General features: G+C 37.1%; 3 protein-coding genes across 8 annotated transcripts; 1 reads left to right on the top strand and 2 right to left on the bottom strand.

The window, feature by feature from the left end:
• On the top strand, window positions 990-7969 carry LOC105173936 (double-stranded RNA-binding protein 3-like). Of its 3 annotated transcripts, none has more exons than XM_020697958.1 (7): window positions 990-1567; window positions 2008-2127; window positions 2779-2898; window positions 4572-4807; window positions 4903-5119; window positions 6091-6213; window positions 7280-7969. In XM_020697958.1, exons 1-7 carry the CDS (start codon window positions 1138-1140, stop codon window positions 7504-7506), a joined length of 1473 nt encoding a protein of 490 aa, XP_020553617.1. In that variant the 5' UTR covers window positions 990-1137; the 3' UTR covers window positions 7507-7969. The 3 variants fall into 3 exon arrangements, with proteins under 3 accessions (XP_020553617.1, XP_011094158.1, XP_011094157.1); XM_011095856.2 differs by having other exon boundaries at window positions 991-1567; window positions 4653-4807; window positions 7217-7969; XM_011095855.2 differs by having other exon boundaries at window positions 992-1567; window positions 7217-7969.
• On the bottom strand, window positions 8469-16491 carry LOC105173937 (nucleolar MIF4G domain-containing protein 1). Of its 3 annotated transcripts, none has more exons than XM_020697855.1 (13): window positions 16121-16491; window positions 15859-15953; window positions 14571-15705; window positions 14407-14474; window positions 13723-13805; window positions 12914-13013; window positions 12623-12708; window positions 11806-11888; window positions 10897-11024; window positions 10717-10818; window positions 9514-9807; window positions 9315-9437; window positions 8469-9095 (listed from the first exon to the last, which is right to left on the bottom strand). In XM_020697855.1, the coding sequence occupies exons 1-13, from the start codon at window positions 16122-16124 to the stop codon at window positions 8712-8714; spliced, it is 2685 nt and encodes an 894-aa protein (XP_020553514.1). In that variant the 5' UTR covers window positions 16125-16491; the 3' UTR covers window positions 8469-8711. The 3 variants fall into 3 exon arrangements, with proteins under 3 accessions (XP_020553514.1, XP_011094159.1, XP_011094160.1); XM_011095857.2 differs by having other exon boundaries at window positions 14571-15708; window positions 16121-16490; XM_011095858.2 differs by having other exon boundaries at window positions 8902-9095; window positions 9315-9463; window positions 14571-15708.
• LOC105173938 (nucleolin) lies at window positions 16987-23593 on the bottom strand. 2 transcript variants are annotated; one of them, XM_011095861.2, is made up of 12 exons: window positions 21710-23593; window positions 21204-21293; window positions 20891-21127; window positions 20376-20597; window positions 20183-20294; window positions 18736-18894; window positions 18244-18305; window positions 18046-18125; window positions 17872-17921; window positions 17752-17792; window positions 17337-17388; window positions 16987-17228 (listed from the first exon to the last, which is right to left on the bottom strand). In XM_011095861.2, the coding sequence occupies exons 1-12, from the start codon at window positions 23525-23527 to the stop codon at window positions 17224-17226; spliced, it is 2928 nt and encodes a 975-aa protein (XP_011094163.1). In that variant the 5' UTR covers window positions 23528-23593; the 3' UTR covers window positions 16987-17223. The 2 variants fall into 2 exon arrangements, with proteins under 2 accessions (XP_011094163.1, XP_011094162.1); XM_011095860.2 differs by having other exon boundaries at window positions 17872-17942.

Below are 23853 nucleotides of genomic sequence, written 5' to 3' on the forward strand. Positions count from 1 at the left end.
TCCAATTATAATTATAAAAGGAAAATATTTTTCAACCAAATTTACTCTATTTATTTTTTTCACTGAAATGAAATAAAATAATATAAAATTACAAACAATCATGTGTCTGAATTCAGCAAGTGTTGGTACCGTATTGTGTTTCCAAAAGTCAATTTTCAATTTTATACTATTTCAACATTTTAGAAATTTATCTATTTAATCAAATTCTATTCAAAAGGCCAATTTCTAACAAAAAAATACAACTTAGATGTATTGAAATCGTACTTTTCAAACCATCCTTATACACCCCAGTTTGTATCTTTAGTTGTATATTGGACAAGATATGACCTGATATGTTGCTTCTTTAAGAAACAATAATAATATTATACTATATGTTCAAATACAATATTAATAAAATACCTATATAATAAATCAAATTCTCATTTCCAAGGGTAGCGATTGTTTATTAAAAACACAGGACTCTGCTAAGTGGTAACACGATGTATAGAGTCTGACACCTGCCCAGTGCCGGAAGGTCGGAAGAAGAAGTGTTAGTTGCTTTGAATAGAAACCCCGGTAAACAGCGGCAGTAACTCTAACTGTCTTAAGGTAGCGAAATTTCTTGTCACATAAGTAGCGACCTGCACGATTGGTGTAACGACTGCCCCGCTGTCTCTGACATGAACCCGGTGAAATTGAATTCTCCGTTTGAAAATATAGAATCCAAATATATTTTTATTTATCATACAAGAATCAATAAAGCATTTTCGTCCCATTAAAAATACTAAAAACTGAAAAATAAAATCTAACAGCACATAAGATTATGCTGACAAAAGATTAAAATAAAGGAATACTAAAAGCTTCAGTTTCACATAAGTTTGTGCAATCTAATGATGATAGAAGTAGAACTCAGAAAGAAATAATCTGGGTCGGGTCGGATCATCTTGGTTACCATTTTACTGACTAAATAACATCTATTCCATATGTATATATATACATATAATTACTCATAGTTTTCGAATGAATTGAATTGATTCGCATTTGGGAGGATAAATTAAAATCCAGCCCCACCCATTCATACCCGACGCACGCCCACTATTTCAATTTGGTGTACGATTTCCCCCCTCAATTTCTTCTCTTGCCGAATTCAATTGAAAAATGTACAAGAGTAAACTACAGGAGCTCTGCCACCGCCGCAGCTGGGAGTTGCCGGAGTACACCACCGTCAAGAACGGCCCCGATCACATGCCGCGCTTCACCGCCACTGTCAATGTACATGGCGAGGTGTTTCAGACTCCGGCTCTGTGCAGGTCAGCTAAGGACGCCCAAAATACTGCTGCTCGAATTGCGTTCGACCACTTCAATGTTCCTTCCTCGCCCCGCCTCCACCGACCGCTCCCTTCCTCTTCTGCTCTGCCCGCTGTTGCTTTCCAATTTAATGATGTTTCAGTCCCTGCGCTTCCTCCCTCGCCCGAAATGCAGCCAGTTGCTGGAGATCTTCCGCTTCTTACTCTTTCGCCTCAGCCAGTTGCTGGAGTTCCTCTTCCTCTTTCACCACTTCCTTCTGCTCTTCCGTTTCCTCCTCCTGGTATTTTCTTTTATGTGTATTCCTTCTTTGGTTATGTTGACTTGTTTGCGTGGGCGCGTATGCTGTGAGATTCTTTTTATGATTCATCTTTGAATGCTGTTGTGATTGTTTAACTAAAGCATTCAGAATTCAGAAATGGACTTGTTTATGCTCCCTCATAATTTTTTGGAATTCTGAGTCTATATTTATCCTAACTTTGTCCTATTCTGAATATAAGTTCTATTGGCATTCCTTTAAATAATCTGGCTGCAGGAGTGCAGTTACTTTGTAACCATAATCTCACACATCCTATTTGATCAGAATTTGTCTATAGTGGCGGTAATAATTACGGAAGGTTATTTAATTCTTCGTTACCGGCTTAAGAATTAGAGAAGAGGAATTTAAAAAAGGGTAAGAAGTTCACACTATTGCATATTGAAACTTTAGTTATACATGTGCAGGACTTTTGGCTATAAAGAAGGACACCAATTCGAAACCTGCCATAGAGGAGGTACTACAGCAGAATTCTGAAGATACTACAGACACTTCTATGGTTCATAGGAGAGCGATAGGTTCCCACGGTAAGAGTTACTCGGTTTTATTTTGATTATATTGTTATTTAAAATCTTCAAATAAGCTATCTGGCGCTCCATAATTCAGTTTTGAGATTCTTGTGCCTTTCCTCACTAAAGTTTTGGAATTGATGGTTTTGTAGCAATTTTTTGTGAGTTCCACTGGAAAAGCTTGTGCACCTTCTTCTGTGTCAATGATTGACTTCTATTGAGCATATAACCCTGAGTGGTTTCTCTCTGTTTAACAGAGAAAAAATGGTTTATAATTGGATATAATGAGTTAATGATGGTGCACCATTTGACAGTTTCTCATTTTAGGTTTTGCAAAATGGAGGCATATGAAACTGACAGCTCTTTGACAAATTGCTGTTTGTCATGTATTTTTTGGGAAGATAATAAACGTGCATCTAGAGATCAACACTTCCAGTTATTGATAGTTACATTGAAATGAAAGAAAATGGAGATAGTGCGTGTTTCTTGAAAAGATGGGGTTTGATAAGTTTTTCTCTAATTTGATCAGAATTTGTCTATAGTGGCGGTAATAATTACGGAAAGTTATTTAATTCTTCGTTACCGGCTTAAGAATTAGAGAACATGAATTTAAAAAAGGGTAAGAAGTTCACACTATTGCATATTGAAACTTCAGTTATACATGTGCAGGACTTTGGGCTATAAAGAAGGATACCAATTCGAAACCTGCCATAGAGGAGGTACTGCAGCAGAATTCTGAAGATACTACAGACACTTCTATGGTTCATAGGAGAGCGATAGGTTCCCATGGTAAGAGTTACTCGGTTTTATTTTGATTATATTTGTTGGGAGTGGGTCGGTCTCCGGCAAGATTACAGTATAAAATTACATAAACTTGAAAATAGTTACAAACGTTTCTATAACAAATTACAATGGCCCTATATAACAAAAATAAACTTACAAGTAATAAACAGGGGAAATGCAACAGTACAGAGAAAGGGGACATAACCAGTTTAGGCTTGTAAACCACAAAGGTTATACTCAAAAATCCACCAAGGAATTGCCACTAAGGCTTTTGAACCAGAAACCACAAAGGTTTTTGCCACTGAGGCTTTCGGAGATTTAGAGAAAGGAGAAGACAGAGGAATAATTAGTTCGTTAACCATGAACCAACAAGAATCAGCCACTTAAAGAGGCTGGCTCTTAATGGCTCATTAACAACCATTTTTGGAGAAAGGAAGAGCACAGAAGTCGAAGGAGTGGGGAAGGACCCAAAGGGTCGTCTGAGAGAAGAAGAAGAGATGAAGACGGCGGATTAGGGTTAAGAAATGAGGGAGAAAGGGTTAAGTAAGAAAGCAGCCGGGTCAAACCTTTAATGGGCCGGGTTGGTGGATAAGTGAGGTTTGGGCCTAGTGGATCAATGAGCAAGGCCCAATCATTTGGTTTGGGCCATATTATTTTTACAATATTGTTATTTAAAATCTTCAAATAAGCTATCTATTGAGCATATAACCCTGAGTGGTTTCTCTCTGTTTAACAGAGAAAAAATGGTTTATAATTGGATATAATGAGTTAATGATGGTGCACCATTTGACAGTTTCTCATTTTAGGTTTTGCAAAATGGAGGCATATGAAACTGACAGCTCTTTGACAAATTGCTGTTTTTCATGTATTTTTTGGGAATATAATAAACGTGTATCTAGAGATCAACACTTCCAGTTATTGATAGTTACATTGAAGGAAAGAAAATGGAGATAGTGCGTGTTTCTTGAAAAGATGGGGTTTGATAAGTTTTTCTCTAATTTGAAAAGATCTAACCGTGGTTTTATGTCTCTTGATTCTGAATATGACATATGATGCTGATCTAGGCTCCAGTTTAAAATAGATTCATTTGTTTTTCCTAGTCTTCTGCAATTTATCTTGAATGAGAAGCCATTGGAGAGTAAGCAGTAAAGATGTATGTGCAGCTGCTGAATTCATTTCCTCTCTAAATTAGATATTGCTTCTTTTGTTTTCCCATAAAAAATCATTCTAAATTAGTATCAACGAGACTGTTGGTTGGACCTTGATTCCTTTTCAAACTTGAAGAGTTCCGCATGTTTCCAACTTTGAAGCTGGTAAAGTTTACTGACTTTATCCTCATGCACGTCGAAGAATAAACTAATATTGATAAAGATTGGAAGCACTTATCTGGCAACCTTGTTGGAGAACACATGACAGAGATAAACTTGCTGGAATTCTGCAATTCAACTTGGCGAAAGTGTCTTTTTAAGCTTCTTGCTAAAATTTATATTGTTTGTTGACCGACTTTGATTGAGTCAAAAGTTGATATTTGATGTTATTTACAATGCCTCCTCAACTTAAAGATTCATAAGATATGCTACTGTAGATTCTCGTTAAGTTTAATGCCAACCCAAATGGTAGCCTTCTTAAAATAAGTGGATAGTTGTTCTATGATAGTATGTTGCTTTTTTCTTTCACAGATACGTTGCACATGTATAAGAATCTATTGCAGCAGTATGCTCAAAAGCAAAATCTTGGTTTTCCTGTGTATACTTCTGAAGCTGAAGGTCCTCCCCATGCTCGCCGCTTCAAGTCAAGAGTTTGTTTAGACGGAAAATCATATGAGACATTTGAATTTTTTCCCACACTAAAGGAAGCTGAACAAGCAGCTGCTAAAGTTGCTTGTCAGATGTTGTCTGTGGATGTGGTCCAAGAGGTCAGTATCTTAATAACATAATTCTAGTATTATTGTGATTATTTTTGCTTTTGCGCTGATGGATAATGATTTTTATAAATTTATAATGACCTCAGGATGCAGGGTTATACAAAAATCTTCTACAAGAATTTGCTCAGAAAAAGGGTCTTTTATGCCCATTATATGAGACGGTCAGCTCTGGTTTGTCACACAGGCCTGTATTTGTGTCTACAGTGGAGATAGGAAGTGATACTTTTCGAGGGGCTGAAGCCAAAACCAAGAAGCTGGCAGAGATGAATGCTGCTAAAGTTGCTTACTATGCTCTTACGAGGGGTAAAAAGCTAATGATTCATCTAATGTTGATATTGACTGAGTCTGTTGAAGTTCTCTTTATTTATTCTTGATTTGTGTATGTCTTGAAGTAGGACTAACTGTGTTGTGTACTGGATTAATGACAAACCACACTACATAACTATTGGTTTGAAGATTGGATTTGCATATGTCTAATATTTGTTTATTTATTTTCTTAACAAATTAATACATGCACATGTAATTACATATAGAAACATATTTCAGCTGTGAAACATGTGGACAACTCAAAAAGGAAAGGAATAGTGTCTTGTCACCTGCATTAGCTGGCTTGTTATCTGTAATCAAGCATTACTTTTAAATTCAAAATAGTACTGTATAGGTCACTAATTAAATTCATGGATGAAAGGTTGAGGTTGATCTCAGTTTAATCATGACGTAATGTGAGATTATCTGCTTGATTTGCTATGCAGCCATATATTAGTTTCTGTGGGAATTACTCAACCATCTAAAATAGTGGTCACGGTTCTTAAGCCAAAAGTGTTGGGAATATGGACAGGAAAAAGCTGAATTTTCCTTATATGATCTCCCATATTCACATCTCACCAGATGTCACCCTGGGCAGATGCCTCCATTATCTTACTACTGATGAACCCATTTTGCAGTATCTTGCACTTCTGTTGCTGATTCTAGATGGGAGAAAAGAACTACCTGACTTGCTCTATCTGAGCTGCAATATGTGCACTTTTCTTTTATTGCTGATTCACCTTTTGGTGCCTAAACTATTGACTTTGACAGAAGATTTGGGTGTCACGTGTTGGCATCTGCATGGTTTACTTTTATTAATAAATGAATTTAACAACAGACAAATTGGCTCTTACAAGAAATATACTTGAGTGCCACATGTCAGCATCCACGTGATTTACGTTTATTAATAAATGAATTTAACAACACACCAGTTGGCTCTTACAATAAATATACTGGTACTTTTGCAGGTTGTCCAGCTAGTGAATCCTCGAAGGTGTCATCTGTCAATGAATGTGTTGTTGCTAATATTCTGCCACAGAATACCCAGCCGGTTGCAATGAATAAAAAGCATCAAGATGCACCAAATGAAGGTGAGTTCATCAAATTCAGGCTTTTTAACGATTTACGTTTGGAGTGTTATTGTTAACCAAAAGACTGATGTAAGGTGCTCAAGAAAAATGGAAAGGTGTTTCTATTAGTAAATAATAGTTTTATTTAGTGCGTGCCATTCATTAGCATATGTTATAAATGATCTCATTACATATTTGAACTACTTTGAGTTTCTCTGCATCTGGCCAAGTAGTTACTTATATTTACTTATGAATGTGAAGTTTTTCTAATGAAAAATGCATTTCAGTGTTTTACCAAAGTAGAACTTTGTCACATGATATTTATTCATTAAATAGTTATGAATGCTCTGAAAATTGGTGCCTAGCATCCTAGCAAACAGTACAAGGATATACATGGGCTGGCATGCAAGAGCCAGCCAGAAAGCATGGAATCTCGGAGTTGTAACCTATAGCCTTTTTCATCTTCATGAAGTTATTTCTTCTTTTTTGTGATGTTCCAACTGGTAGATGTCTTAGTAGACTTGTTGAGAAACAAATTTAGCAAAAGCAAAGTGTTAGAGAAAGCTTTTCTCGCTTTCTAGCAATCCATTGAGTTGCTAATTGATTGGAAATGTATAGCTATCAGGTAATGATTTCTGGTGGTAGATGTATACCTTAATCATCAATCGTGGGAGCACAAAAATCTAACTATTTCGTTTAAGCAGAAAATAAGCTTTTAAGAATTGGAATTCTAACACTCCCCTTTCTCCATTTTTTCCACTTTTCTAAACTCCGATGCATTTCACCACCTTATATATAATCAACCGATAAGTTCTTTATGTCGTGAAAACATCAGTCAGTTGTATTCAGCAATTCCCATAATTTCATGTCTGAAAACATCCCATGATCTTTTGCATTATGTGCATGTGATATTTCTAATTTTTTTCTTCCTGATGATAAAGTATATTTAAGTTATATTTTAGTTTCTTTCCGGTTTAGGATGAATTATAATTTATAACTTGAATGCAAATTGATTGCATTCCAGAATCTCAGATACACGCAAAAAGAGCCAAGTCTTCTCCTAAGAACGTGAATGCTCATGTGCCAGGTCCACCACATAGCACTCCTCCATCTAATGATACAGATTTGCTTTCTTCCCAAGTGGAGAATTCAACCTATACTCAACCTGTTGCCGAGCAACCACTTGACAACCAGCACTTGCATCAATGGAAGACTGTGGTCTGTCCGCGCAACTCAAGCTTGCCAGTACCTAAACATGCTTCCGTGAAGCCATATAGCGATGACAAGTGGGTTGCTTATAGAGTTGAGCCATGAACCAACAGCATAAATACAGTCAACTTGTTTTCGTGCTTCCTGTCAAAAAGGTGTACTTTAGTTGTCTGGTACTGTTATTTGGTATTCGGAAGACTGTGGTCTGTCCGCGCAACTCAAGCTTGCCAGTACCTTAACATGCTTCCATGAAGCCATATAGCAATGACAAGTGGGTTGCTTATAGAGTTGAGCTAGACCATGAACCAACAGCATAAATACAGTCAACTTGTTTTCGTGCTTCCTGTCAAAAAGGTGTACTTTAGTTGTCTGGTACTGTTATTTGGTATTCGGACTGATGTTCTTGAGTATAAGTTAAGGGGCCTCTTCCTGGATTTAGTGTAATGAACTTTCAAGGTTTTATCATAATGTTACGCTATGGATCTTTTGCACAGATTTTCTCTACCGCTCCTGTATATTTGTAGGGGATGATTGTGTAGACATTCTGTTTAGGCATATTTTGAAAGCTCTCAGTGCCAAAAAAATGACGCCCTTTAAAGTTGTATTCTCTGTAAAAATTCTCCCTTGGCAACTCGATCGTCACAGGGAATTTATGATGTATTTGCAGGAGGTGCAGCATAATTTCCAACACTGGTGAGTTGGAAATATGCCTGAAATCCAAACTAATTTCGATTTAATTATCTCTGTAGTATGTTGGAGAAAAGATCAGGATCCTTTTGTTAGATTAAAATTATATGAGGAAAAAAATGTGGAGAAAGAATATAAGAATAGTCTGTTCATTATTTAATTACATATGCAGGTTAAACACATTTCTTTAGCTTTTCTCTCTTTTTTCCGTTTAGCCTTGAAGGTAAAATGGTCTATGTCGTGTAACCCTATCTGAAAGTACAATGAACTTTGTTATAATGTCCTCAGCTTGTCTTTGTTTATGAAAATGAAGTTGACACTAAACTTCTGGGTAACATCATAGCAGGGTTACATGGTCCTAATTCCATTGTGTACCAAAAAAAATAACAAGAGATCAAGCACATGATGTATATAGCACGGTCACGATCCTAGCATTATCCTATCACATGGAACTCCTCAGAAAAGTGAACTTGTTTCCTAGAATGATTACTTCATAAATTTATCCTGGTGTACAAAATTTGGAAGGGAATAACAAATGGAAGTCAATAAACCTATCCTAGCGTACAAAATTTGGACCGAATGAGCGCTTTTTGCAATCCCACGGCAGTTCCAAGTTTGCCAGTTCACATTACAACACCTTCCACATTGTTAAGAGCTTTCCTGGCAAGCTTGAACTTATCTGCTAGGGACTTTTGACTACTCACAACATACTTGCGGATGAAAAACTCAATTCCACTCCTAAGGGGTTCGTACTCAGGAGTCACAGCAATACGGGTAAAAGTGTTCCACACGAGCTTATCAGGGAACTGGAACATGGCCTCAAACAGCATCCGGAAATGCATAATTCTTTTGGGGCTTAAACTTATGGCGTCATTCAGCTCAATTACCTTCAGGACTGCTAAAGAAAGACTGAAAGATGCAACCATTTCTGCAGTAAATTTTGCTAAGTGCATTGATCTCAGCAATGGCATTGACTCCAACTCCTTGAAATGATCCCACAAACAGTACTACAACAGGGAAAGAAAAGAATTTATGAAAAATGCTGGATGGCAAGTGAAAGACTAAAACTATAGCAAGACAACACAGAGATATAGCATGACACAACATTATTGGCATATATGAAAGTCATTATTATTGGTTCACTTCCACCAGTCTATTTTGAAATCACATATTGGTGCTTGCTAAGTAACAGAAGAAATGCTAAGCCAAAGTTGATTAATTCACACCTGCAAAGTGAACTTGTGGTTTTTGTCATAGCTGCATAGTTTAGTTGCAAGAACACAATAGTATTTGTTAAATACTTTCTCCTGTAGACAGCACTCCACAAGCACCCGCATGATCTCCCGATCCTACAGTTCATAAAAGATATGCCCAACTAGCATAATACTAGAGATGAACTTTAGTGCACAACAACCAGAATGTTACCTGCTTTCCTGGCAAGTCTAGTCTCAGAAGTTTCTCAAAAGCATCAATATAGTCCTCCCCACTCATAATTACACAAAAAATTGCCCTTCTTGCATCTGTATTCATCCTTTGGGACGCAGCAAGCTCTAGCATCTTTTTGGTTTCAGGGATCTCCTTATCAATTGCGCCAGCAACCTCTTCAATATTCTCTGCAGTTGAGGCAATATCCCCAGACAACCACCACTGACCTTTCTTGCTAGGATCAAGAAGCTTGCTCCATTTCAACCCTCGAATTAATACATCATCGACTCTCAACTGCAATTGAAGTACAATAAGACCAATACCAATCAAAAAACCATTAAATAGACATAACTCCTCATCTCCTTTTTAAAGCTCCTAAAAGAAAAAGGAAATACCAACATTAAATTGCTAACTGTTTCTCAAATAATTATTATATAATTGCCAAACATTACCTTACGATTATTATATCTCCCACTTTCTCTATGTAATGAAAATAATTCCCTCTTTATCAATTTTCAATATTTCCAATGAACTTCATATACAGCAACGGTATACTTATCTCTGAAGATTAGTGACACGACAAATCAAATACAGGACAGCTCAGAGTGGCAAGAAATGACAGAAACAAGCTACTGCCTAAGAGACTAACGTTATCAAGATGGCAGAAGCATCAAAACATCAACCTGTTGGATGACAATGAAACAAGCAATGTGCACATGAATGAGCACATGGTCGACAATATTGATGAAGATTGTTCCACCTACATCAATATTGTCAACCATGCTCCACCAGAATCTTCTCTCAGTGGACATCGAGAGGAAAAACATGGTCGTTTATTCAAATTTAAAATGTGATTATTTCTCAGATATATTAAATAATACCAGTTATCTCTAATAGCTTAAAAGTTCTATAATTTAGATGAATTCCAGACCAAACAGCAGTTTTTGAATTAGGCGTCTTCTGCCATCCAATTATGAAAAGAGAGTTTCACGTGTTAAGCTTCACAGTAAGAGTACCGTCCGTGCACAAGGAAGTGTGTCACACAAATTAATATTTACAATTTTAAATAAGGTGGTCATAGAACAGTATTATAATAGAAATGGCACTGTCTTCGAGCTTATAAAAGCCTGTTCAAAATTTACGCCACCTACAGAAAAGAAAAGACAAGATTGGTCAAGAAACAGATAGTACTGTATAGCAGACCTTCTGTAACCACTTTTTTATACGAGTGTGCTGCACAGTGTCTTCCTTGGGTCTCTTTTTATTGTTTTTAATATCGCATATAGTTTCAATCATAAACTCCATCTGCAGAAAATGATGGAAGTTACTGGAAGTTGGAAGATATGTAAGAAATCCACTTCTGAGAATTCAGAAAGAGCATACTCTTTTGCTACTTATATTTGATTGCTCATTTCCAGAACAGGCTTTCAACTCATTTACTCTGCTCTGAACACTCAAAATAAAGTTTTTCATCCCAACTGGATCGTCCCCTCGCAATTTCATCCCGCAAGCTGTCAGAAGAAATTTTCAGACAATTTTCTGAGCTGGTAGCCCAAACAGCAAAATAAATCAACATACCAAGAGGAGAACAGGTGGTGGCTCAAAAGGCACACAACTAGTTTATACAAAGCAAAAACACTGCAATACATGCTGCTATGACCAAGCATACTCCATATAGAAGCCATAAACGTTGAAGATCCATCTGCTTGTTGTAATGTTGGGCTTTTAATATTAGAAATTTTGATGAAGGTTCATACAACATCTACCTATAAAATACTGTAAGCGCAAGAATTTGGAACTGAAATGCAACAGAGACAGAAGTCTGCAGAACTTTTAAATGAGTATAGATCAATCTCAGCATGCATTGCCAATTATTTTGCTTAAATAGATTGATAACGAGAACAAAGTTTTTCCACTTTATGCAGAGTTGAGAAGTGCAGGAAAATTTTATGAAAGGTTAAAGTAGATAAAAAGCTAGACAAACTTGTGGTAGGAAAAAATCATTCTCAATTGGGACAAAGGTCTAATAACTGTGGGTGTTGCGTGTCCCAACCCCAGAGCACATAAACCAAAAGGAGTATGGCATAAAATGATGAGAAAGGAAAAAGGAAAACATAATAGTATAAAATAAAAGCATCACAGAGTCCAGTCCTAATTTTCGACTCATCTATTGAAAGGCCTCATGTATATGCTGCTTGTGAGAAGGTGAGATAATGCTCAACAATTGTAAATGAGGTTTATTAGCATCCAGATTCATAAAGTTTCACGATGACAGAAATCTATACCACTTACACTGCAAAACAGTCAACACCGTCGAAACATCAACCTCTGTTAACCGCTTGCCAAGCATTATCAGGAAATCATATATCAACTCACTGGCAATTATTAAACAGAGAGCTTGTCAGAAGGCCACAATACACACCAAAACACAATGTAGTCACTGTTAAGAAAGAAAACAAATTCAAATGTCCAAAGACAAAGGCTAACAACTACACGGAAACATTGAGTTGTGCGTCCAACCATCAAGTTAATCGAATCAAGGAAACATTTAGCTCTGCAGCAATCCAATAGTTCATACATTAATTGAAAAAGGGAAAGATTGTTTCAAATTTAAGTATGAAACAGATGACCTAAATTGTTGACAATTGCTCATGATAAGAATTATAGAATAATAAAGAGGTTATTTATTGCTCAAGTCTCACACCATCAACCTGCATCATTCCAAATGTATGTTCTGGTAGATCATTTTGGTCACCAGTAAAGATCCTTTAATTTGCAGACACCATAAGAGAAACAGATTAGTTTTACACGACCTCAAGTTCAGAACTATTCTAGCACATAAGAGCCATATGTCTATGCAACAACAGCTGTCACACTAAGGAAAATCCAAATTCGCTCTAGCCTATTAAGACACCAAGACTCTGATGCCCTGTTTCACATATCCAATTGATTTAGATGCCAACACGTGGGAAAGGAGAAGCTGGTGAACCAAAAGCAGGGAATAGGCAACTTCAGTAGCTGGGCTCAATTGGTGGAGATATGCTATAAGTTACAGGCTAATGCACATACGAAGAGATGAGTAAAAGTTTCCAACAGCTTGTTAACTTACCTTGAACAAAGTCCAAAAACATATAAATAGGAAAGTAGAAGTGTCAGATTCCGCAAGGAGAGATTGTCTTCCTTCAAATACTCTTCCTGAAGATAGAACATAAAACATAACCTCTGGTCAACCGAAGATAATTTGAAGCTATAATTTATAAGGGAGGTAATCATATTCCACATTTAGTTATATAAACTTCAAGTGAATAACCTATGCCTTTCCAGAAAGTGCATTACTGATGCTTAACACATTGGTTAATGGCACACATAAATAGCATCAAAGGAGTTCACAAATAAGCACCTCAAAGCATTTTGCAAGGCATGCAAGAAGTTTAGCACCAAAGTCCATCCCCACCAAACAAGCCATTCCAGCAGCAAATGCCGCAAAGACAGCAGCATACCTTCAATCAGAAAAATAGATTGAAACTTGATTTCAGTAAAAATGAATAGATCATTAAACAACAGAGTAGCAGTGGGAGGTCTTCCACTGGTAGTGGGGGTACAGGCAGCCATAAAGGTTGTACGTCTCTGATAAAGTGATAATCAGTATGATGCATATTTACATTTTCCTACAGACATCAGTCTACTATCATATCCTGCTGATATCAGTTAGCTGCCAGTAGAAAGTTAATGCACCAAAAAAGTAAAAAGGGTAAACATTACAAGAAAATTCTAAACCTTCAAGATCCAGGTGAGCATAAGATTCATATGGAAGGTCTATTTTCATGAAACAACAAATGCATCCCGCAAAATAAGAGAACCAGCTGCTTGAGTGAATGAGCTTGAAGAAAGCAATAGGTATAGAAAGAGCTATCAACTGATCTCTCAGAGACCTTATAACTTCCAACCAATAAATTTATTCTTATTGTTGCAGAGCCTTCTTATCACTATTCACTAATCACTACATGTAAGATCCATAAGCTCTTGATGGAGGAAAATCTCCTATAAGCCTTATTGGAGAGTTACCAGGGTTCATTCCTTTCCTCCTTATCCAGGAATTCTGATAAAGTCAGAGAAAATAACTTCGAGAAACTGGGAACAAACTGGACAAAAAAAATGGCAGGAGAAATACAAGAAACTTGCGAACAACAGAAAAGAAATATTCTCAACTGTTCATTGCCACGAGGACCTCCAGAGCATGATGCAATTACTTCTTCAGTGATAATTTGAGAACCAACACTGCGGCCAACTGACTGCAAAAATAGTAGAAAATATGGCAACTGAGACTGCAACATCAACTAACTTACTCATGATAATCCATAGCAAAGCAAACATTAATAACAACAAGAAGTTTACAAATAGTTTCAATAGTGAAGTAGCATGTCCAATTCCACACAATTACGCTAACCAACTCCTAAAATGATTCTGCAAATTTATGGAACCGCAGATAGACAGCTTACAATGACACAATACAGTTTTCAGCCAATCAAAAATTAGAATATTGTTCTAAGACACATCTTTTTTTTATGTTGAAGGTGAATCAACTTTTGGCTGCAGATAGAAAATGCCTCCCTGGATTGAGATGACTTGAAGAATACAACAAGAGACAATCTTCTAAGTAGTTAGATAGATCCTGGATGTGGCAGACATATAGTCCATCAAATTACTAAAGCATTAATGAATAACCTACAACCAATAACCAACCACTAGCAAAAATTTGTTTTGAGTTCATTTACTAATCACAAGCAAGTTTCCTCAATATGCTAATGTCTCCTAAAGTCAGATCAAACAACTCATATAAATAAATGCCACAAAATGGATATGACGTCGGTAGCTTCATAGTTTGTAGCTTACATGAAATAATGTAGAAATTTCCCCTGTGATTGACTCCACATTGGTTTCAGAAAGCCTATTTAGAAGTCCTGAAGAAACTCAATCAAATTGAGGACATAGCACATCATAAACAATAAATAGTATGAGGTTCTGAAACATTAAGGAATATAAAGGTCAATGCATACCTCTCACTCGTTTACGTACTTGAGCATATTCTGTGGATTCGTTTCCAACACGAGATCTCAGATGAGGGGATACATATTTCCCGGCTCCTATATTTGGAATTTTTTCCAATGCTACCTCAGAAGAAAAAGATTCTAGACGCACCGAGGCCTCCATATTTGAATTTATTGCTGTCTCAGCTTTTTGTCCTTGTTCAATTAAGTTATGATTTTTAAGCTTTTTATCTGAAATGCTGTCATCGAGACTTTTCTTGGGATAATCTGCAGGATCCTTTGTCAGCTCACCCTCAAAGGAATCAAGCACTGAAGGAATTCCCTCCAACAGCATGTTGATGTCGTCATCATCTCCCCCTAACTTCCCTGCTTTCAACTTCAGTTTCTTAGCAAGTTTTCTTTCCAATGACAAATCAGCCTCTGCCGAACTTTTACCACCATAAATGTCGTCTTCAAGGTACTCTTCAAACTTTGTTTTCCTTCTTTTCTTTTTATCCAACTCCTTCGGTGAGATCACCTCCACCACACCATCACGCTCCTCACTACTAGATAGTGGATCAGATTCTTCATCCTCTTCGTCAGTTGAAATTTCATTCTCTTCCTCCATTGAAATTTCATCCTCTTCCTCAACTGAAATCTCATCCTCTTCCTCAACTGAAATCTCATCCTCTAAATCTTCATTCTTTGGATGAATCTTTTTACTTTTCCCAGAAAAACAACCATGCTCAGCACTTTCAGTGACTTCTTCAGTTTCCCCAAGATTATCAAGAACAGAAGGTATTCCTTCAAGCAGCCAGTCAATATCATCATTTGCTGCACTCAACTTCCCATTCTTCACCTTGAGTTTCTTCGCAAGTCTCCTCTCGATCTTCAGATCCTCCTCCGCTGATAGGACTCTTCCCTCCCTCTCCATCTGTAGATACTTAAAGAAATTGCTCTTTGGACATCTCTTTCGTTTCAAATCCTTTTTAGTTCTGGAGCTCACAGAGCTATGACGTTCAGAGATAGTGTCACTACTTTCTGCATTAGTTCTAAAAACCTGCAGTTTATTTTCTGGTCTCTCCACCAACTGAGGCTGCTCAATGCAATCCTTAACAGCATTATCCTTGAGTAGTTTCCTCGAGGATTTCTTTGATTTACATGACTGCTGTAATAAATAAAATCAAATTTTCATGTAATTTACAACAGAAAATGAAACTCACAGCATATAACGTTCATGCATCATAATAAGAAAGTCAAAAGAAAGAAAAGGAAAAACCGAAGAAAACAAAATCACAAATGCACTAATCTTTATTACTTGATGTTGGACCCAAGAATCAAACTTTTTCTTGTTCTTGGCCAAGCGGGCTTCTTTCCTTCGCTCTCTGCGGGATTTGTCGCTGGGCTTTTCTTCTGAACCAGAAGACAAAAGAAGCAAAGCAAATGAAAAAAATATATACATTACTTCAGATCAAATAACAGATTAAGAACAATTGGCAGATTAAAGAAAAACAAAAATAAAAAAATACACTTAAAAAATCACATAAGAGACTGAAGAACAATTTATCAGAAAAATCTACCCATGTTACGTTCTCTAAATATTTCCACGAACGTGGCGGAACAGCGGCGAGCGGCGGCGAGAGCAAGAAAGCAGCGGTGGGATCAAGGATGGCCTCGGGTAGTCGAATGCTGTGTAAATTATTGATTCTTCCACTTCCAATATATATAAAAACCCACCAGTTTTCAATGAATATTCGTATTTTTCGTACTAACAATGAACTTGAGTTTGTCCAAGCAGCAGTTCCTGACTTGTGTACATATCCAAAATATCCTAGATTAACTCCGCCACCGCAGTGTATTAATTTCAGAGGTTTGAGCTCCGCCGAGGTTGCACAACTCTCCGGCCGAGAATATAGTAACAGCAACGTCGCCCACGGACGGTAGAAGAGGAAGATGAGGGTTTTTGTTTTATTTAGTTTTTTTCTGTTATTCTTAATTTCTAGTAGGCCCATAACACTTTACTAGGCCCAAGCCCATGAATAGGTAGTAGGCCCGTACACCTGCTCATAACCTATTTCGTAGAAGTTTGCCTCTTTTATCAGCGATTACTTTTTAGATTAAATTCAACAAAAATCAAATTTTGATTCCCATCACTAACTTTTTTTTTCAGTTAATTGAATTATTTGAAATCCATTCATTAACTTTAATATTGAGGTTAATTTTAAACTTTACTTACAGTCGATATTTATATAATCAATTATGATCCAATTGTCATAATTATTAAGATCAGTCATCTCATAATTGATTAATTTGTAATCAATTATACAATCTTAAGCCTGAATGGAACCTAAAAGTGATGAGATAATAATCAAAATTATTGAAAAGACCAGCTTGTACTAATACTAATATTAGTGAATTGCTAGCCAGTAACTAGTCCGCGGTCACATGAACACAAAGTAAATATGGGTTGAGAGTTACGATCCGCTTTATAGCATTTCAGACAACAAACACTGAGACAGAAGCAACATATTACATGGTTGAACTATAATGGAACTGTAGTTACACTACAATTTACAGACACTTTCTCTGAAAATTTACAACATTATATATAATGTAAGCTTTGTTTTCAAGGTCAGACTGAGCAATGACCGAATCGGCACCCTCTATCTGATCAATCATTTCATCAATCTGTACAAACAAAAGAAAGTTCATGAATGAGTATGGGCATTGGAGGAAGTAGAGTTGACCAGCGAAAAATGGAATATTGAAAATTCTGGGATAAACTGATTTACTTACGTCTACGATACATGCTATTGTTTCCATAGTAAGGAGCTTCTTGTTCCTGTATCTGCAGAAATTGGAAAGAGATATCAGGAATTGCTTCTCAAAGACCTGAAACGAGAGTTTCAGCAGATACACTATGCTTGTGTATACAACCTCAGAAAGCGTGAGAATTCTACTCCAGTGATCGAATAAAGAAACAAATGACAATCCTTCCTTTTCACATGTTTATGTCATTGCTAGAAATACAAATCCTTCCAAATCTCGGAAACCCATTATAGCTGATCTAACTGATGCGGTTCATGATCCAGTAAGCTTAATAAAATTAAACTTTAGAAATGAGACAAGAAAGAAGCTCTAAAGACTCTCCATGCATATCAATGATGCAGACAAAAATTAAACACAAGGTTCAAGAATATAAGATGCCTACCTGGAAATGGCTGGGATACATGTTTCTCCAACCGAATGATTCTGCAGGACAAGTATGAGAGCCCACATCTTAATTTAGGATACTAACCAAGGCAAAAATTTGCATAATACACTCACATACCTGATGTGAAGCCAAGCGCTTGTTCATGATGGTAGGGACGAGATGCCATACTGAAACCATGGGACAAGGCACTGGAATTAGTAAACAAATCAGTAAGCGTCAAGGAACAATGAGATGGTCAAAATCTTGAATCAACTAAAAGAAGCTTAATCTATAGCTTAGTTTATCTAAAACCTCGGGCCTGAAATTGGATAAGAACTTCCAGTGCATTGTCGAGGTAACCCTCTGGGTTCCAAATAGAGTGGATCATGTTCCTGAAGAAAAGGATAGAAGGGTGAATTCAGCTGTTTGCATATACCACATGAGAACAGCATTAAGCTAGTAACGGAAGGAACAATGCATGAACATAAGCAATAACCTTTAGCAACATACCAGAAGTGAAAATGGTCGCTTGCTCGCAGGTAGGGGAAGATGATGGTGTGGAGGAGTGGTGTCTGCTCAGACATGAGAATTAATTAAATACACTAGAAGCATTTCTTCAATCTTCACCGAAGGGTTTTACAAAACTAAGAATGGTCTTGGTTTTACAATAAACTACAAATAAATTTACAAAAATATTCAGCCAACAGGATGTCATTACAATTTCTTCCATTTTATATGTCGAACTGTACTTAAACACTTTATCACATTAGTAGATCATTAAACCCCAGACAAAGTTGTGCACAGATCTATCAACACATACTCACATCAACTCTCCACTCTCGAAAAAATAGTTTATAATGGAGCTATGCAGATCAGAAATCAAGAGGAATAAAAGAAAATGTGCAGATAAAGAAGGCAGCATAAGTTCCAACAAATGCCAGCAAATGTTATTTTAACAGAGAAGCACTGGAGAAACAAAACTTATTACTAGATTATTCATACCTATGTTGCGAGGAGGAAGGATATGACTGCTTGCTGCTTGTTGCCTTAAGATTTGTAGAAGTTCATTAGTAGTACAAGAGCTGTTGTCAACTTTTGCTTGACCATAACTCCTAATGGCAAGCTTTCCCTTGTTTCTAGGTTCATACGGTTTTGCGGTGGCTGCAAAGCCAAAAAAATTACAGACAGGAAAACAGAGCAGTCAATATACCAAATAAGTTGTTCTCTTACCTTATCAAGTACAAGAAATCAAGAACCAGTTACTATATGCAATACAAGCTAAACAAGCAAAATACACCCAAGGTATGACTCATGTAGCAGTGAATTGCGCATGGAGTTGATTGTTATATGGTGAGCAATTTAAATAATTCTATAAAAGCCTTAGATGTGCTTCCTTGAACTATACTAAAGGTGTATGGAGCTCAGATGTGTTTCTCCATGACATGCAAACAAGTGCAACTGCACAAACAAGAAATACATGCAAAGGTAATAGGAAATGCTATAACCTCTGTTGCCTAAAAGGCCTCTTCTTGCTGCTTAACAGGTTATATTTATAAAATTCATCCTGCTCAAATGTCAAATTTTCTTCCCTTGTCGATAATTGCCGTATGTTGCTTGGGAGAAGGTTCTTCACACTTCCAGTGATACAATTAGACCTCAGAGGTTAGAGAACAGGCCGTTGTAATTTGATATGGAAAGTCCCCTACCTTTTCTCAAGATCTCCAATGCAGGCTCAGTTAAGGTTATATAATAATGAAGGGCCTTTCAGGTTAAAATGGTCAATCTTGGGTATATGTAAAAGTCATGATTCAGATTGCAAAATAAAACCTGTCTAAATCCGAATCGACCAGACTGTGGCCGCAATGCTTGCAGTACTCCTAACAACCCTCCTGGGTTGATACTATACTTTAAACAGTCTGATCAAATACTTTTTTTACAACTGGTTTTGTGATTGTTTCTAAAGATGTTTGAATAGTTGGTAGGCCTAGAAAATAAGTTTATTAACTATTTTCTTTGCTCTTTGATTCCATTTTCTGCAAGGAATCAGAGTGTATCTCCTGGTGAAGTGTAAAACGTCATTGAAAATCTACTTAGCAATCCTTTCAATTGCCTCATTAGCATGTTTCTATTGGCGACTGCATTCATAAGGATAAAAGCTAGATATACGAGCCAGGCTGGAAGGCTATATCAACTTCCAAGGGCAAAACATTGCTAATCAATCTCCAAACTTCTTGCCAAAACCTGTATGTCAAGAAGTTCTCTCTCTCCTACCAGCTATTAGAAATACCACAGTGCTTGCACAAAACAATTTACCACCCAACCTCATAGGAAGAAGCAGTTACTGCCAAGATAATGTCAACCAGGCAACGCAGAACTTCTGGCTTCTTTAATCTAGTAGAATGTTGAAAGATTGACACTAAATAAGAATGAAAAGAACGCTGGGACTTACATTGTAATGATTTTAGATTCTTCTTTGGGAGTCGCTTGCTAGTGAGACTTGAGACATGTTCCATTTGCTTGCTCTTTGAAACTGGTTTTGCAAGAGAGGCAGTCATTTCAACCTAAATGATCATTAACATGGAGATTACATAAAGGCATAATTTGAATGTAAGTTATAAGAAAGTATCCAGGTAAAGTAGAACCTTGGAGCCATCATGCTCCAGTCTCTCTCTACCAATAGCCTCAATGCACAGGAGAGCAGCATCTCGGGATGTATAGTTAATAAATGCAAAATCTTTTCTCCTGGATGAAGGGAGATCTTTGGCAAGAACAACACTTTCAATTTCACCAAATCTTCTGAAGTATTCTTTTACTTTCTCTTCATCCCATGAGGAGGGTAGATATTCAGCATAAACTGATTTCACCTGAAAGGAAACAGAATAGTTCTACCATATTGGGCAAATATATATATATATGCATATACATATATAGAATAGGAAATTTATTTGATTAAAGCCACTTGACATTATTCAGAGATTAAAATGAAAAAGAAAACAAATAGAAATGTGGGTGACAACTACAGAACAGGAAAATTTGTACATTAGAAAATTAGATCTACAGCGAATAACAACACCAAAGTTAGGCAGCAAATAAAAGAATCAGATTGACCAAGAATATTTAGTGATTCATAAAAGAAACATGATCCGACAACACTGACCTTTAGTAATTCTTCTTCAGCGGGCTCCATCAAGGGTTGCGCCCATGCAACCTTTATCTTCAGGTTCTTCCCAAAAAGATTTTTCTTTTGGAGTTTATTAAAAGCAATTTGAGCATCTTTACTTGTTTCAAACTCAACAAAGGCAAAACCACGATTTTTCTCAATGTTATTAGGATCAGCCTTGAGAATAACCATATCTATTTTCTCAAAACCAGCTTTCTCTAACAAGCTCCGAACCTGCAGAAAGACAACTCCTCAGTTACATCACTTGAAAAACTTGTCTGAGAACATCAATGTATACAGAAATGCTCACATCTTCAGTCTTCCATATTCTGTCTATGTTGCCAATAAATATTGCATCGTTGCCCTGAACTGGTGCTGCACCACACTGCTTCCCACATATCTAAGGTTGAATTTTGGAAATACAGAATGTAAGAACGGCATGATGGTCAAAAGCAAATGCTATAATGTTCCATAGAAGACACAAACTAAAGACTAAGGCCAAGCAGAAACAATGTCCCCAGAACTGTAAAATGCATTAATATTGATATATCCTGAGAAACTTCAAGCTGAGAAAAGAAGAATTCGCCAGGCCTGCAATTTCGATATGATTATGTGGCAAGACACAGAACAATGACTGCCATGCTTTATGATTTTGGTCTCTCCACACAACCACTTCAATCATATTAGTATATCAACTTCTAACTACACAAGCTACAACTTGCACCAGCAATGGGCACGTCATTAACATAACTCAGATAAATTTGTGCTGTTTCCAAAAGAAAACTTTAATTAACTGGAACTTGAGTAGAAAGTTACCTTAACTTTGGAGTATTTCGCCAATGCTTTGTTAGCATCTGCAGCTGTAGCAAACCGCACAAATGCAAAACCTTTATTCTTCCCTGTCTTACTATTCATCATCAACCTCACTTCAGTGACTGTTCCAGCCTCTTCAAATACTTTCCTAATATCATTCTCGTTTGTATCCTCACCCAATTCACTGACAAAGATCTCTGTTCTTCGCCTCTTCTTCCGCTCCAATGCCTCCATTTCCCCACTTAGTAATAGCGCTTCATTCAGTGCAACAGCATCATTTGCCACTTCCATATTTCTGCTTCTTTGTTTTTCAATTGTACTTCCATTTTTCTCCCCAACACAAACAATGCTTTTATTTCTCACCGGTCCCACATTTTGGCTTGCGACTGGCCCCACATCCTCTTTATTGACTATATCCATATTCTGATTTACCACAGTAGAATCATTTGATGCACTCTCCATCACATAATCCGAGATATGCTTACTTCTTTCTGTTTCTGTATTAATTTTGGGTGCATAACTAACATTCTCAACTTCCATAGAGTTACGATTACACACATTTAGGTCATTTACGTCTACTCCAGTCATAGCATCGTAACTCTTCACCTCATCATTCTCCACACAATAATCGGCGCTCAGACACTTACCTTTCTCAGAAACCATTTGTTGTGGCACACGTGTGACAATATTAACTTTTGATGTTTCCATCTTCATGATGCATCGTAGATCACCTTTCTCGTCGATCATTGCTGCTGGGACATGTGCGCCTCTGTTTAGCTTTGAAGCTTCCGCATCCACAGAATCAATATCCCTTACATCATTGCCTTTCATGCAAGCAATTGGTTCTAAAAGACTTGCAGCTTGATCAACTTTCGATGTTTCCATTACTCTATCATCAATGTTTGATTTTTCCATTACTTCGTTAGCAGTAATAGTTTTCTTTGTTACCCTATCCACAAGATTAGCATTTGTGATGTTTGATTGCCTCATTACCTCATTAACAAGACAGCTTCTCTCTGTTACTACATCCACAAGATTAGATTTTTCAATAACATTATGCACAAGATTCGAACTTTCTGTTACCTGATTCAATTTCACCACATTCGGGGCTTCCTCCATCAATCCTTGATTTTCCGAACTACTAATCGGAACCCTCTTGGGCACTCTCTTCTTTATCACCTTCTTCACCACCCTCACTATCTTTTTCACTATCTTCCGCTTCCGCGTTGCTGGCACTGCCACTCCACTCGCAACACCCTCAGTCTCAGGCCTAGTTACAGGCTGCATCGAACTGTCATCATTCTCATTGGGCCTTTCTACCTGTTCAGAAGATAAAATCGACTCATTTCTTGCCACATCTCCGCTCCTCACAACTGTTTCACCTTCTACATGAACGGTTTTTTCAGGCCCGAAACGTTCGAGCATCGTGTTTTTGGTATGAAGAGATGTTTCTGTTTCCACATTGTCATCAGTAGTGATTCTACCTATATCAGACTTCACCGTGCACGAATTTCTAACTAGGGCTTTTTGCGAACATCGGGATTGAGTCTGAGAAAAATGGCTCGTTGCATGACAGGATGTTGCAGCGGTGTTTCCGGTATCCATAGAATTTACGCGTAGATATTTCTGAGAGGGTTCCGGAGAAGCGTGAGTGACAGTGGATGGCGGTGGAATGACAAAGGCCCTGGTCACGGTGGTAGTGGGGGCGGGGGCGGCAGAATTAACGGAGTTGGAGTTACGTGAATTGGGCATAGAACTACGGGCGATTTCCCGAGAGGTCCGGCACGGCGGGCCCGCGGCGTAAGCAGATTTTGGAGGCATTTCAGGTGCAGTGACACGCCACTTTTTCTGTCTGCGTTGTATAAAACTGATCTTTGTCAGATGGAATTCTTTTCTTTGTGTAGTTTTTTAATTCAACATAATTACGAATATATTATAATAAATATTCGTTAATAAATATTTTGATGAAATTATACCTTTCGTTGTATTCAGAATTATCAATTTTTATCTTTGTTATACTTAAAAAAAATAGACAAAATGAATGAATTTTTTTTGAATAAATGTGAAAAAATTATTCATTTAGCTCAAAAAAACAATTAAAAATAAATAACTTTAAAATTTATAGTAAATAAAAATATTTTGATCTA

Source organism: Sesamum indicum, linkage group LG11, assembly GCF_000512975.1.
Source record: "Sesamum indicum cultivar Zhongzhi No. 13 linkage group LG11, S_indicum_v1.0, whole genome shotgun sequence".
NCBI classification, from domain to species: domain Eukaryota; kingdom Viridiplantae; phylum Streptophyta; class Magnoliopsida; order Lamiales; family Pedaliaceae; genus Sesamum; species Sesamum indicum.